General features: G+C 38.9%; 1 protein-coding gene across 1 annotated transcript; it reads right to left on the reverse strand.

Moving 5' to 3' along the window:
- Positions 1 to 10,851: 10,851 nt before the first annotated feature.
- On the reverse strand, positions 10,852 to 14,197 carry LOC106013046 (growth hormone secretagogue receptor type 1-like). The gene is made up of 2 exons (XM_013087747.1): positions 14,194 to 14,197; positions 10,852 to 11,762 (listed from the first exon to the last, which is right to left on the reverse strand). Exons 1-2 carry the CDS (start codon positions 14,195 to 14,197, stop codon positions 10,852 to 10,854), a joined length of 915 nt encoding a protein of 304 aa, XP_012943201.1.
- Positions 14,198 to 16,265: the final 2,068 nt, after the last annotated feature.

Raw genomic sequence — 16,265 nt, forward strand, 5'->3', positions numbered from 1 at the left:
GGTACATTGACGCTCGCTGTGTTACGCACCCCCTATTAGCTACTTGGACTCTTATACTAAGAATCTCGGCGAGAGAGAAATCCATGGTATTATAGATAAATCAACAACATCAACAGCAGCGACAACAGCAGCGACAACAGCAGCGACAACAGCAGCGACAACAGTAGCGACAACAGCAGCGACAACAGTAGTTATAAACTTCAACAGAAGTAAAAACATCGACAGAAGTAAAACAACAACATCAGTTAAAAACAAAATCACAAGTTTTAAAACAACAACATTGGATAAAAACAAGGACATCAGTTGGAAATAACAACACCTGATAAAAACAAAAACATAAGTTAAAAACAAAAACACAAGTTAAAAACAAGAACAATGATGGCAAAATGACCATGACAATCGTTATTCATCATCTCGCAAGGAGAAATTTGTCTTTGTCGTCAACAATAGCAGTAGACATTACAAAGATTAGATGAACTCACGCATACGCACAACAAGACAGGACATTAGTTAATATAATATGTCTCACGTGCTGGAACAACCCGCTCCGTAAAACAATCTCTCTCTCTCTCCCTCTCTCTCTCTCTCTCTCTCTCTCTCTCTCTCTCTCTCTCTCTCTCTCTCCCCGTTTCATATGTAGCTCTGTGTGTTCAATAACCTTACTGCTGTTGGAACGTATGGATTTCTATATCTGTCTATTCTTGCTTGTTTTGAAATGTATCGTTTATTTCCGGTCGATAGTTATTAGAATTTCGATATCAGTGGGTGGCTTGGTCATTTAACATTATCTCTGCCTTTTTTAGAATGTTTGTCTTGTGCAGATATTCACAGTTACTTTGGTCTCTACCAATTGTTCTTAATGCCTTTCTGATCAACTTGTTTATTTTTATGGTGTGCTGCCTTCCCAAATTGCTACCACAGCAAGTGATACCTAAAATTATCAAAGTTTCTATTGTGGTGGTGAAGAATATCTGAAGGATGGATGGATTCAGATTGAAAGACCTAAATTTCCTCAGAAAGTACAGCCTCTGATTTACCTTTTTAACGATATTGTTTACGTGATTTTCCATGTAAATGTGTTGTTGATTGTAAGACCAATATTCTTGTACGAATCCGTAGTTTCAATTGTTTCTAGTTCAATTACGAGTCGTGGGATAGTTTGTTTTTCTCTCCTAAAATTAAAAAAAAATCATTTCCTTTGTTTTTGAGATGTTCACCTTTAGAAAATTTGAATTGCACCATTTAATAAAGATACATATTTCTTCGAAATACTCTTTTTCATCAAAGTTGATTAATCCAATAATAGCGGAGTCATCTGCAAACTTAATCAAGCGTGTTGTTTTGTATTTACTTCTATGATCGTTGGTGTATATTGTATACAAACCTGGAGACAAAACACAGCCCCGAGGACCAAAGGTGTTACAAAGGATTGCGTCAGGTTTTGTGTTGCTCAGCTTAACATAGTCTGCCTGTTAAAAATTCCAGGACTCATGCTGCAATATGATGAATAACTCCCAGATTCAGAAGTTTTTCAATAACAATATGCGGTTCAGTATAGAGTTTCAAAAAACAAGTTCAGCATCTTCTACGTTCCTCTATTGTATTATGCAAATTAGAATGGATGTAGATTTCCATGAACACAACCAAGAATATTTGAGAGGATCAATTTTTCAAGGCACGTAGTTGAAAGCAATGACTGGCCTTAAATCATTTAATTCATATTTTTTAGGCTTTTTAGGTATTAGTATTACCTCCGGTGTTTTCCATATTGTAGGAATGAAGATTTGATTTTTTCGTTGTGTCAGGTTAAAATTGAAGGTAAATATCGGGGTCAGTTGCTAACAACTAGTTCTTAACACTTTCCCTTTCACTCGGTCTAGACCACAAGCTTTGTTTATGTTTGCACTTTGGTATTTCTTTTTAACCCTCCGCTCATTGAGTTCAACACACTTCTCCTTGCTCAACTAGTCTCTCAGAATCTGCTTAAGTTTACGTTGTCCTTTCTCAAAATCAAAACAATCGAAACGACAATAAAAGTTGTTTAACTCATTTATACATTCTCTTTCATTTTTTTTTACTTGCGCACATGTTAAAAACAAAAATACAAGGTAAAAACAACAACATCAGGTAAAAACAAAAATACAAGGTAAAAACAACAACATCAGGTAAAAACAAAAATACAAGGTAAAAACAACAACATCAGGTAAAAAAAAAAATACAAGGTAAAAACAAAAAAAATCCCACAAGTTAATTAAAAACAACAACAGAAGTAAAACAACAACAGCAACAAAAGCAGCAGCAACAACACACACCCAATTTGAAAGTACTTTTGATACATAGTCTGGCTTCCAGACAACTGACTAAAGCTGTGGCGACCTTTTTTTAATAGGGATGGGGGTTCCCTTGTCATCTAAATAGTAAAACATTGTGTTTGTGATGTGTTAGCTGCCACATTATAGTCAACACAAAGTTATGAGAAGATACGCGTAAGCCTTGTAAACTGTAGACTGTGCATTGTTATTTTTTACAATTTAATGATTATGATTTACTTTATTGCTGGGCGTTGTTAATTAAAATTCAGGTGTTTGGCGCTTGTTGGTGTTTTATAGGCGTCAGCTTTGGAAATAATGTTTTGGCTTCAATTCTTTCGATGTGGATGTTCTTGCAAGAGGTGGGATAACATTAAAAGTTGATGTTCTAGGACATCTCTTTGAACTGTATATCATAATGATGTTATGTATATGTCCATTTTGTGCCTGAGTCAAGTGTGTGCGCGTATGTGTGTGTGTGTGTGTGTGTGTGTGTGTGTTTATGTGTGTGTGTGTGTGTGTGCCCTTGTGCATACACGTCTCGTATATACACATCTTTGTATGTGTGTGTACATGTGTGTGTGTGTGTGTGCGTGTGTGTGTGTGTGTGTGTGTGTGTGTGTGTGTGTGTGCTTGAGTATGTGTATGTGCTTGTGTGTATACATGTGTGCCCTGTGTGCCATTTTGCTAGTTAAAGATCCCCTGGTGGTCCAAAGTCAATAAGAATAGGCTTTGGCGCCACCCTGGCAAAATTTCAAAATTTCCTACCAATTGAAAGTGTGTTATGTGTCCTGCGCGCTCATATTATGACCTTGTGCAGTTGTGAGCGCCGTGAAACATTTACCATAAAAAAAAGAAAATTCAAAGGCGCAGCTCAACAGATTGTGAACTAACTAACTCTGCTCTACGTTCACTTCACTCAAGTTCACGGTCGCAGAGTCGGGGCAAGACCTAAAATATTTTTTTAAATAGTGGTAAGACAATGAACAAATCACAAACCACCTGAGCACTCCGCTGGATTGCTCCGTGGCTCACATTTTATGGACAGGTTGCGTTGAGTCTGAGCAAAGATTCTTCACTAGTGTCGTCTTATTAATAGTAATGTACCGCCAAACTCGCTACGAGTGTCTTTATCGCTTGGGTTAACCCAACAAGCGATTTATAGGTCAGACTATCACTGCTGAACGACATATTATGCTCACTCATGACCCGATATTCTCTCCCCCACCCCCGTGTGGGCATGAGGCGAGGACTCACCCCTGACCTCTCACAGACCGATGGAATCACTTTGGCCCCTGGTGGCTTACCGCAGGTGGTTGGGAAATGACTCATGAGTGCTTGGCGCTTGTTTCCTCATGTAGGCCAACTACTGATTACTGTTGCCATAGTCTTGTTGTTTTTTGTTTTTTTTTAAACCAAATAGCTTTCTTAAAATTAGGTTATAATAATGAATATGGGTAGGTATCAGAAAACGTGTTATGCTCTTGACATTTCGTTCTTGCATAACCAGTGTAGCTGGTTTGTTTTTCGGGGGGGGGGGTGTTCACGTTTGTTTGATGTTGATGGTGTGACATGGCCTCCACGCAAGCCCATAAAAAAATCAAGCCTGAAACTTAGTGCAAATGAAAATTCTCTAAAAGGGGAAACACGTTGTCAAGCTGGAACGCCATTTGGAGGAAAAGGACGGTTTCCTCACGACAAACATAGTGGGGGGAGAATAGCGAGACATAGGCTGTTCTCTCCGCTGGTAAAGAAAACCACTTCCGTTATGTTTAGTTAAAGTGCGTGGACTTTGGCATGACTAAGTTGATGTTTTACGGCGCTATAGGCACAGTAACGGCTGTTACGGCGCCAGCAAGGACCTTGTGTTGATAAATGATTTGGCTAGTGCTTGTTTCTGGCTTCTTTTGATTTCTGTTTGTGAGTGCTTTACAGAATAGAACATTTTTAAAATTTTGGGCGGCACTGCACAACCGTGCTATGTGGATGAACCGTCCCTGTGTATATATATATCTGTGTGTGCATGTGTATAACATTATGTCTCTTATAAGCACGTGGGTGTATGGTTGTGTGTATGTGCGTCCAAATTTACATTGTTTGTGACTTTGATCGTCGTGTTTCGAAAAAAATCAACACAGAAATGTTTTTTTTTTATCCTGCCCAATTTTATCATCTGGGGCTTTTGTGTTTAGTAATAACAACAACCTGTGCAGCATTTTGGATTTGGAAATTAGCCGTTAGTCTTTGAGTAAACACACAGGGGAGGGTTTTACATATATGCAAATAAATGGATAAATAAATACATAAATATGAAACTTCACTCCTGTAACGTTTATTGGTCTATTATTTTTTAGCGAGTAGTTCAACAGCAAGAATGAACAATTGTGGAAAAATTGGGCAACCCTGCCTTACTCCACTAGTCATCTGGAACGTATCCGATACATGACCCCCGTTCTTAACGCACGTTACCCTTAAGTATTTACAATTTTATCCATTTTATGAAGTTTGAACCAAATCCAAATTTTCTTTAACGTTTCTAAAATATAGGGGATTCTAATCAAATCGAAAGCTTGTTTAAAATCAACGAGTAATAATAGTCCGGATCAATTGTTGATTCTCTGATATTGTAATCTATCATCTATTTCCTATGTATTGTTGCGATATTCCCCCCTTTCATAAAACCGACATGGCGTTCTCCAATTGATGTATTAATAACTGCATTTAGACGTATAGGTAGTGTTTTTGCCAAAAATTTGTAGTCAACATTAGTAAGTGAGATTGACCTCCAGTTGCCAAGTATGTCTGTAGGCAGATCTTTTCATTTATGGATAAGGTTAATTATAGCTAACCTCTCTGATGGAGGGAAACTGTTTTCTTTAAAGCTAAAGTCGAAGCATTTCATTAGAGGAGCTTTCAGATGTTGCTCGAATACTTTATAGAACTCGACTGTCAGTCCATCAGTTCCAGGCGCCGAACCATTTTTCATTACTTTAAGGCTGCTGTGACCTCCTCCTCCGTGATAGGTTCATCACACACAGTCGCCTCGGGTTCTCTCAATGTAGGAGGTTCTAAATTGTTGACAACGTCCGTGAATGTGTTATGAAATTCTGACTTCTGATGTATATAGCCTTAAATTGTAAGCCTATTAGACAATCACCACAGTCATCTTTTACTCGTTTTATGGTACTGGCGTTGGACCTGTTCTTCTCCAACGATAGAAAGTATTTTGCGCATTTCTCTTCTTCTTCTACCCTTACCCTTTTTTGTGGGCACCTTTGTTTCTATGCAACTCTTCTATCTACAAATTTACTTTCAATTTTAGTAATTAGTTTGGTTAGATAGTCATGGTTGTCGTTATCGCATCCCAAGTAGCTTTCAAAGTAGTTCAGTTTAGCTAATAATGTTTCTCTTCGGTTGCTTATTTCTCTCGCTTTGAATCTTCTATACTGTTGGGACACTTTTCTCATTTTCACCTTTGTAAATTTGGGTTCAGGTTCCTTGTGTTCTTTCTTCGTAGCCAAAATTTCTCTTATTATATTATCACAATAGTCGCAATCTCTAAGAAGGTTAGTGTTCAGTTTAAAGGAAGTAAAGTCAAAAGTGGTGGATACCAAATGGTGATCACAAAATCCGAAACTAGTAATCACTGAATTTATTACATAAGGCTACAAAGACTCACCAAAAAATACGTAGTCCAGGCGTCTAGCCGACACGGGATTTCTTCTGCTCCAAGTGTGGGACATTTCAAGAGGATGAACCTTCCTACACACGTCAAACCCAAGGTACTGACACAAGTCTGAAGATATCGACAAGTGTTTATTGTATGGCTCGCACTGGCAATTATTTCCACAGCCTTCAGAGCTATGTTAAAATCTCCCATATAAATGAAAGATACTTCTGTCCTCCTCGGCTATGATAATCCCAATCTGAGAATTTAGAAAGTTTTAAAACGCTAAGTTTTCAGTCTCTATGCAAGGATCATATACATTTACTTTGAGCAGTTTGTTATTACAAAAAACAGCTGACAAAATTTCACTTTTAAAAAAATTAGTTTAACATCATGCTCCTTGAACCGTGGATTAAAAAGAGTATACGTGAAGCGTTCTGACAAAATGAGTAACTTCTCCTATTCTATCCCCATGAAAACAGATACATCACGCTTATAGGTGAAGTTTTTACTATCTATAAGTATGAAACCATAAAGGGCATGTTATGCCTTAAAAATGTGACATCAATAAGACATCTGCAAATTTGACCCTATTGTCGATTTTTGGTCAATATCTCCATTAATTGTGATTGCGAGAAGTAACCCATTTTGTCAACTCCTATCATATATATTTTACCCCTGTTATGCTTCGTACATGCACTATAGTGAATAATCCCTCCCCATTGTCTATTGATCGGATGAAAATCTGAGTCAACTAATGTTTCTTGTAATGCTATTAAGTCTAATTTTTCGATTCTTAGGTTCCTCAAGACCGGTGCCCTTTTCTTGTAGTTTCGAAGTCCTCTAGTGTTAAGAGTTGCTAGTTTCAACAGATTTTCGTGTGTCCATTCCATTATTATTCCTGGCCATATCAGAAGTCAAAACATCGTTGTCTGCGTGTGGGTCCAAATGTCCGCCAGGCCTATTTCCTTTCTACTGCGTCCTCTGGTCTTTGTTGCTTCTGTACTTCATTCCGCATCCGCTGATTCTCCGGCTGATCACCATTACCCGGGGACGAAGCGCGCCTTCGTTTGAGACTGTGTGATCTAGCTCTGTGGAGGACTCTGTGCAACATATTTGTGAGGCAGCGTGGAGGAATCAGGCTCTCGTCAAAATAATGAAATCAAAGAAAACAGCAGTTTTCTCCAGGCTTAGCAATTTTTATCAATTTTTTTTGCTCAACCCCTTTTATGTTCATTGACAAACACATTCATTTGAGGATTTCACGGAAAACGTTGATTAAACGCACAAAAAATATAAATTTACAGTTTTCATGGACTCTCCAGCTTTGGAATTTACCAAGCTTTAGCGGCCATTTTCTCACTAGTTTTACCTCTAAAACCAGGTGACCCCCACCTCCTTCAATCCAAAATATCTCCACTCCTATTGAAGATGGATGGGTATTTTTTTTCATTGAGAGTAAGACAAATGAACAAGCTTTAAGATGATGCCAATAACTCAGTATGCTCCAAAATTGACGAGAGCCTGATTCCACCACGCTGCCTCACATTTTATTAGGCCGGTCCCACAGAGGCTCTGTAGGTCTGACCTGTAGCTTACCAAGCGCACGCCGTCTGCGTGTCAGCACAGTCGCACATGGCTAGAAGCACATAGGCCTACGAACGTGAACAAACAGTCGAAACTAGGTCAACCTCTTTATTCGAAATTTTCATGTAGGATAAAGATAAAGTGCATTTCTTGGGATTTTGTGGTCAAGTGTTGATGTTGGCATCAACATCTAATAGCAAAGCACCTAATAATACTTCATTCTGGCTGATTTTGATGATCTGTGAATATTTCAGTCGAAAATACACACAAAGCGAGCAGTGACGTCGCTTTGGTTACAGACAAGGTGGTGCATAAATGGAAAGTGAGCAAATAATCAATAGGCTCAGTAGCTACTAGACCTATTAAGATTTCTAGAGAAAGTCAGTTAGAATCAGCAAGATATCGCGCAATTTACATCTATCGATATTTACAACTGTTTTAGAGGAAACCGCATAAAAGCTGCTACAAAAATGAAACAATAGTTACAACTCACTATACTCACAATATGAGAACATTTAAAGATTTCTAATTACTTTGTACAGCACCAGGGTTTGCTACAAAATAGAGGGAGACAACAATTTCGATACCCATTCTTTATTGAGTTGCCGTAGTATTTAGTAATTTTAGTAATTTTTAGCTTGCACCAAATTGATGCTGCGAAGAGCAGTTTCATGCACCTTTCTTTTTGTGCGGTAAGAACCATGCCTAGATTTCTCTACAGTGACAAAAATGACTTTGGTGCAAAGATTTTACCTGCTCCCAGCAGACACTACCGCAAGCTATGCCACGAGCATAAACCATCCTCGCCGTATGTCTCTTCTCTGGCGCAGCCAGTGGGTGACGGATCGCCAGGACGTAGGCCTAGTAGGAATAATTTAGATCTAGAGCACTGACTGGTTAAGAACAATTAGTAAAAGGGGTGGGGGGGGGTGAAGGCCAGGGTTAGGTGGAGAGCTTGCACTAATTGCACCAATGGCGCCCCGCCACTAGAAGCGAGGCTGCGTGCTAGACGTATCAGACGTGTTTTACAACACTGTTGAATAGCACGTCTGACGCGTCGCGCAGCTCAGCAGACAACAGACAGACATACAGCGACGCTCCTCAGTCACACGATGATGTATACGTTCATTTGCACGGTGCGAGCTAGGCGAGCTACAGGTCAGACCTACAGAGCCACTCTGGAACCGACATTCCTCTTCCCCTGTCGTCCGTACATCAAAGTCCCTTGTTGGTCTTTTCGGATGTCACATTACCCTTTATTCTTTCACAGCTCCTACACCTTTCTGGCTTTCTTCTATGTGGCACTCTTGGGGATTCAGTGTATGTATTATGCATTGGCTCCTGTGATGGGTTTCCTACTTGTCATTTTCTTGTTTTTCTTCTTTTGCTTTTTCTAATCTGATTCCCCATACCCTCGCTGCCCTCCTCCTCAGTTGAAGAGGCACTGGTGACTGGGGTTTTTTAGCCCCTCGTCATTTCCATGTGCGGATACAAGGTGACTTGTATTATCTTCTCCCTCGATGGCAGTTACCATGCTAATATCAGGGTGGGCACCAGTCTCAGACTGACAGAAATTCGTTTTAAATGGACATAAAAGGTGGTAAGTGACGACCCCCCAATCACATTAAAAATCCTTTGGAATTGCTCAACAGACATTTTCCCCGTTTCTTCGAGAGAGGCGCCTAATTTCATTACAATGACAAACAGCCTACTATGTCTACTATAGTCTCATGAAGTTAAAAACGGATAAGAAGCTGGAAAAAATCTTCGATTTGCATAGAAGAACTACACTGAGAACTAGCCTAGAAGTGAGTGAGGATTATTCAGACCCATACCAAATTTCTTCCCCACTAGCCATTTTCAGATTACTTGACAGGGAGCCCTCGTACATACATACATAACACATAAAACAACTCAACACATTTTAACTGACAAACGTTTATTGCTTCTGGTTGATTATCCACTCATGATTTGATTTTTTTTTTAACCAGCGTGCTATATCAACTCTCTATTATAGTAAGTACCTTGTGTAAGTACATAGGATTGAGTGTTAAATTATGCCAAATTTGCGAGAAAAAACAAGGATGAAAAAAAGGTTATTACTATGCTGCAGATGTCCAATAAGCCGGATAAAAATAATAACACCTACAGTTGTATATCTATTTTATTGACTTTTTAAGAAAGGCTAAGGTTCTTTACAAGAGGGGGGGGAGGGGGGGTTGCTATAGGGGCCTTTTGTTGTTTTCTGAGAAGGAAATTTATATGTGAGGCAGCGTGGTGGAATCAGGCTCTCGTCAATTTTTGGGGCATATTGAGTTATTGATATCATCTTACAGTTTGTTCATTTGTCTTCCTTTCAATGAAAAAATTACACATCCATCTTCAATAGAAGTGGAGATATTTTGCATTGAAGGAGGTGGGGGTCACCTGATTTACGAGGTAAAATTAGCCAGAAAATGGCCGCCAAAGCTCGGTAAATTCCAAAGCTGGAGAGTCCATGGAAACTGTAAATTTATATGTTTGTGCCTTTAATCAACGTTTCCGGTGAAATCCTCGAAGGAATATGTTAGTAAATGGACATAAAAGGTGTTTAGCCAAAAAACAAAAAAAATGATAAAAATTGCTAAGCAGGGAGAAAACTGCTGTTTTCTTCGATTTCATTATTTTGACGAGAGCCTGATTCCACAACGCTGCCTCACGTTTATATGAAATCAGTATAGGTCCCTTCAGCCATAAGAGAAGAATAAGGACTTTTTAGCCGCCTTGCGCCTTGCAGAGGCTGACGTCTCCTAAATATCTGATTATCTAAAACTATTCTTATGAAATATCTGAGCCGTCACCATCAAAGAATGAACTGTCTTGTTGGAAAGAGAACTCCTCGACAGGGCTGGAGGCTCAGGGCCGCGGAAAAACAGCTTTACAGCTTTTCTGCGCTCAGAACCTTCAGACGACGCAAGTCAAGGGACGAGTGATTCCCGTTAGCCACAGAATTGACAAACAAGGTCAAAGCAGCCTGCTTCCTAAACTAATTCGAATGTGCCAATGGGACATAAATAATTTATCATCATTTTTTAGTCTGTGGCAATGATGGTTTGCTTTCTTTTTAAAGTTTTCGTTTGTATGTTCTTAAAACTAAATGTTATAATTATTCTTTTTCTTTTCCGTGTTGTCAGGATTTGATCAAACTGTATTTTTAAATCATTAGTTGGGCAGTTTTAAAGGCTGGTCAAAACTCACAGTTGGTTTGTATATTATTATCCAAAAGTAGCAGCCCTTTGTGTTCTAATATTAGCCCTCTGTGCCTCGGAGGAACATTTTGTCCAGGATCTGCGTGTACTTTGAACTCATTTTATAATACACAAAGATGTTCACTGCGGAATTCGTTGCGGACAAGGAAGAGGAAAAGGACCACGCCAGTACAAGATAGTCCCAGTATTTCCCTAATGACCTGAATTCGGGTTCGAAGCTAGATACTATAAAGTTAATGGCACTTGGAAAGAAGCATACTATGAAAATGATGGCAATAAATAGAACCAACTTTACAACTTTCTTGTCTCTATTTGAAAACGAGTCATGATCACCAGAACTGGAAGTAGACTTCCGCCATTTTGACTTACTAATGAGGTTTTGGACAAGGATTATAGTGCAAATGATGACTGCGCTAAAGCTGGTTAGCTGAGAGATAGCATTAATCAAGAATAGAACACCTTCTATGGCTAAGCCGTTGGGAATATAAACGATTCTGAACTTGGTCTCGTTCTTTAGAGGAGAATAAAGGGGCTCCAGGCGAATGGCATAAAGCACTGGCAGGAAGGCACCTATCATTGCCACGTATATGCTATCGAGTACGATAACTGTTCTCTTTACTGTTATCATTGTTTTAACTTTCAGAGGCATAGCAATACAGAGACATCTTTCCAGCATTATGGAGGCTGTAATCCAACCAGAGATACGGGCAAAGCAAATATGTGGCCACCCTGACGTGAGATACAAGGCATCTTGGAGATCAAAGGGCAGATAAGCATTTACTAAGAAAGGGTTAAAACCAATACTCATCCAGAGCATCGGCAACAGTGATCCTATATCGGAAATGGCCAGACTGAATAAAGATATGTTCACGGTGTCTTTAAAGCCCTGTCTGATAAAAACGATGAGGTTGATGACGTTAGCCAAAATGCCAAACAAGCATATTATGGCTCCTAAAATAAAGACATAGAAACCGATGACGAAAATTGTAAGGATTAGATCGTTGACATTTTTGATCTGCGTGGTTCAAGCGACGTTCCATAACTTTCGTTTCCAGAGGCCATCTCTGTTCTCTTGTGGCGTTTCTCCAACACCTGAACTTGCACAAGCACTAGAGCTGCATAAATAGGGAACAAACGACGTGTTAATGATACGGCCACCAGAGCCTGTCTGTTGAATTTTAAAAAAACAGATAATAATACGTCACAAAATCTAACTTGAGTGAACAAAATGAACGTTGACATCATATAAACAAATGAATGAATAAATACATCAAAACATACGATATACCAGCAATAATGATAATAATGATAATAATAATAATGATAATAATAATAATAATAATAATAATATTAATAATGATAATAATAATAATAATAATAATGATGATGATGATGATGATGATGATGATGATGATGGTGATGATGATGATGATGATGATGATGATGATGATGATGATGATGATGAACAAATGAACAACAACAAAATAATTATTGGTTTTATTATTATTATTATTATTATTATTATTATTATTATTATTATTATTATTATTATTATTATTATTATTATTATTATTATCATTATATATGACAATAAAAATAATAATGATATTAATAATGATAATATTAATAATAATAACAGTAATAATACTCATTATAATACTTATTATAAAAATAATAATAACATAATTTATTTATCTTTTATCAATACTCTACCGTGTACTGTATTAGTTCAGATAAATCATACAAAAATATGACACATAAACGCTTCCTCAAGTGCAGACAATGTTCGTCCAAGCACACGTAGCGCCCTGTACAAGTATTATAATGAAGATTATGGTATAAACAGAAGAGAACAGTTAATTGAAATATGTTCCTACATAAACTAATAAAGATTTGCTTGGGGCTCTCGTGGCCTAAAGTTTAAGGTGTTGGCCTCTCATTCAAAGGTCCCGGGTTCGAATCCGGGTGGCGACCGGGAAATTTTCTTCCCTAAAATTGTCTCCTTTCACCTCCTTTCCTGTTCTCTAGCAATGTTCTGTTGTCTGCTTTCGTTTCCATTTTCTGTCTCCACCCCCTCACCCCCTTTGCCCCCCTCCTCTGGGCTCCTGACTCTTTCTGCAGGCTTTCTACTGCTACTCCTTGGCTCCTCCTAACTGCTGTCTTTCTGCCACACCCCCTGATCTTCTGGTAGGAAAGATCTACACCTAGCCTTCTCGGACAAGGGCGAAAAATCTCGGAGGGACCGTGTGCAAGTTGCGCACGTTAAAGATCCCTTGGTGGTCTAAAATCGATAAGAGTAGGCTTCGGCCGCCACCCGGGCAAAATTCAAAATGTTCTACCAACTGAACATATTAGGTGTGTCCCGCGCGCTCATATGACCTTATGCAGTTGCAAGCGCCGTAAAAACACTTACCAAAACAAACAAAGGATTTGCTTTCTGCGCTCTCAATAGTCCAAGAGTATTTTAAACACAAACAGACCGGGGACTCTCGTAGTCCAGAGGTTAATGTGTTTGCCTCTCATTCAGTTGGACTCGGGTTCAAATCTGGAAGGCTGAGGAATAAATTTCTCATTAAAATGTTTTTCCTTTATCCCCTGTTCCTGATCTTTAGCATATTTCTGTCTTTTTGCGTCTCCACTTTCTGCCCTCACCCCCTCACCTCCTTTGCCCCCTCCTCTGGGCTGCAGACTCTTTCTTTAGCTTTTCTACTGATTCTCCTTGGCTCCTTTTTAATGCAGTCTCTCAGCCACATAATATCTGTTCTTATGGTAGGTCAGATCTAACACCTAGCCTTCTCGGATAAGAGCGAAAATTGTCGGATGTTCCTTGTGCACGTTATGCACATTAAAGATCCCTTGGTGGTCCAAAATCAATAAGAGTAGGCTTCGGTGGCCACATCGGCAAAATTCAAAATTTGCTACCAACTGAAACTGTTAAGTGTGTCTCGCACGCTCATTTGCGATCTTTGTAAAACACTTACCAACATAAACAAGTGAACCAAATAACACCCCCCCTTACAAAATCAATGAGACCTAAAACATTTACTTATTGCGTTTCGTTTTATGCTGCAGAAACGTAACACAGAAAAGGAGAATTTAATTGTGAGTACCTTTTTCCGTAGTTGATGTGGAACAGATTCTAACTAGACAACAGCTTCTCAGTGAGACTATAAGGACACAGGACCCAGTTGACAGTTTCAAGTACACTAGCTTCCACTACTTTATATACCTTACAGTAATAAGTAAACTTTAGCAGATCTATCCTTTTGGTATTTTCACGTTAACGAAGTCCTCGCATTACGTGTAACCCCAGTTGAAACATCTGAACAAACAACTTTTTACCCTGTTCCGCCCGGGATTTTCCCGTTAATAAAGCACTCACTCATAGTTTAAACATCCGAACAAAGAATTATTTTTTGCTCAGCTATCAGACATAATTACATAATTCTGACAATTATAAATCCACGGTTCAATTACATTGTGCAACACGCAGAACAGATTATCTACACGACCATAGATATTGACTGATTTGTACTTTAAGTAAGTACCCTCGTTATAGAGCTGTGGGTATTTCTTGTTGAGGGTTTGCTTTCATAGCTAAGGTACAAAATTAATGTAAGATCTTTGTTTATGTTTGTTCACTAACGAGATGTTTACTTTGCTGTTATCTAGTATCTATCTTCCAAAATTGCGCACCCACAGCGTTCGTTGTGTTTAATTATAAGTGATGTGTCTTTTTGTACGTCTGATGTCACCGAATGTTTAATCATTAGAGATGACTCAGCTATTTGAGCACAAAACTCTTTGTCAGGGCTCTTGTTTTCTTCTTATTACTATCATAGAACCAGAGGCATGGTTGTTTTCCAACGTGCTGCCTTTCTGAGAATTTAATCAGAAAAATATACCGAGGAGCATTTTAGTCCTCAACCGAGAGTCAGATTGTTTTGAAACATCTTCATGATCAGCTGCTTATGGCATCATCTCTGATTAAACTGCCAGGGGGTCTACCTCTTCTTCTTCTTTCCTCTGTTCTCTAGTACCACGTCTAGTAGGATAATCTTGTCTCTCCATTCTCAAAACATATCCCAAATATCTCTCTCAGCGCTCATTACTTTATGGGGTAAAATGCAGCTTTGATGGTTTAGAACGTGGGCTCTGACCATGCCTAGCAGGACCTACTCCGGGTCGAAAGGTACATCTTTCCATCTGAAAGACCACCACACGATACCTTTTAAAAAACAAATCTCCCCACTCGGTGAACAAACTCAAGTCTCAACCACATAACCCTCGAGGCAATGACGAACGATACGACCAAACATCATCTTCTTCAGATCTTTAGGTTTTTGTCCGTGAAATGCATTTTATATTGTCGTTGATAAAACGTTCCGCCTGAAGATGATTGCCGTGCGGTTATGGACGACACCTCTCTTCAACCTGAACAATGGCCACATGGGTGTTAAGACGGTACTTACATTACTTATTAATGTGTTTATGCTGAGTTATGATGTAGAATGCGGGTGCACCCTGTGTGTGAAAGTTAGGGAACGTACGCTCGCAGATACAAGACCAGCATTCCTTGACTGTATATTACCATTCTTGTTTTTGTATTTAAAGAAAAATCATGTATGTGCATGCAATTATAATTACGAGTAAAGGAGAATTGAACGGTACTGAGCCATTTGCAGAAAGTATACTTTAGACGCCACAAATGGGCGAAGTTGTCTGATTGTTTTTAGACCGAAAGATTGATCCTGTGTCCGTGGTGAGGTTGTGCCAAGAGCTGTTGGCATAGAAAAAATAGCGTTATGATTTATAATGGGTTAGTCAACTGCCAAAGTTAAATAGTATGCCTAATCTGTCGTCGCCCTAAAAGCAATTTTCAGCTGGACTCTTTTTCCCTGACTAGATGGACCCTGCCACGGTAGCGTGACTTGGGGTATTGCTATGAGTTGGTAGTTCGGCTGAAACCATGATAATCTGAAGAATGATGTGTTATGATATGTAGGACCGTCAGATAGCTATGTATGCCTATCTTAATGACTAAATTGCCTACGACTAGCTTTGATAAAATTGACTGGTTATCCCAGGGCACTGCGCTAAATCAGGTGCTGAGAATTATAGTTTGTAATATAAGGACACACCACAGTACTCAATGAATGTTTTAACCCATTGTAAAGATAACTTATACTCAATGTTTGTTAGTGAATAGGGTGAGAATCGTTTTGTCCACATGGGTGTCATGTTATGGAATTCTTGTATAAGATTGTATTACGTTTAAATAGACATGAACTGTCTGCTCATACCACATACATAGAATGTAGTAAGCCAACAGGCAAAGACCCATCGTATCGTCACTGGTGTAGCAGTCTGAGGCGAAAACAGTGGTGGCAATTAATTAATGGAAGAAGCTATGAGATTCGGAAGGCAGTATGAAGCGTATATGAATGTTCTGAT

This window comes from Aplysia californica, unplaced genomic scaffold, assembly GCF_000002075.1.
Source record: "Aplysia californica isolate F4 #8 unplaced genomic scaffold, AplCal3.0 scaffold00634, whole genome shotgun sequence".
In the NCBI taxonomy this organism is placed as follows: domain Eukaryota; kingdom Metazoa; phylum Mollusca; class Gastropoda; order Aplysiida; family Aplysiidae; genus Aplysia; species Aplysia californica.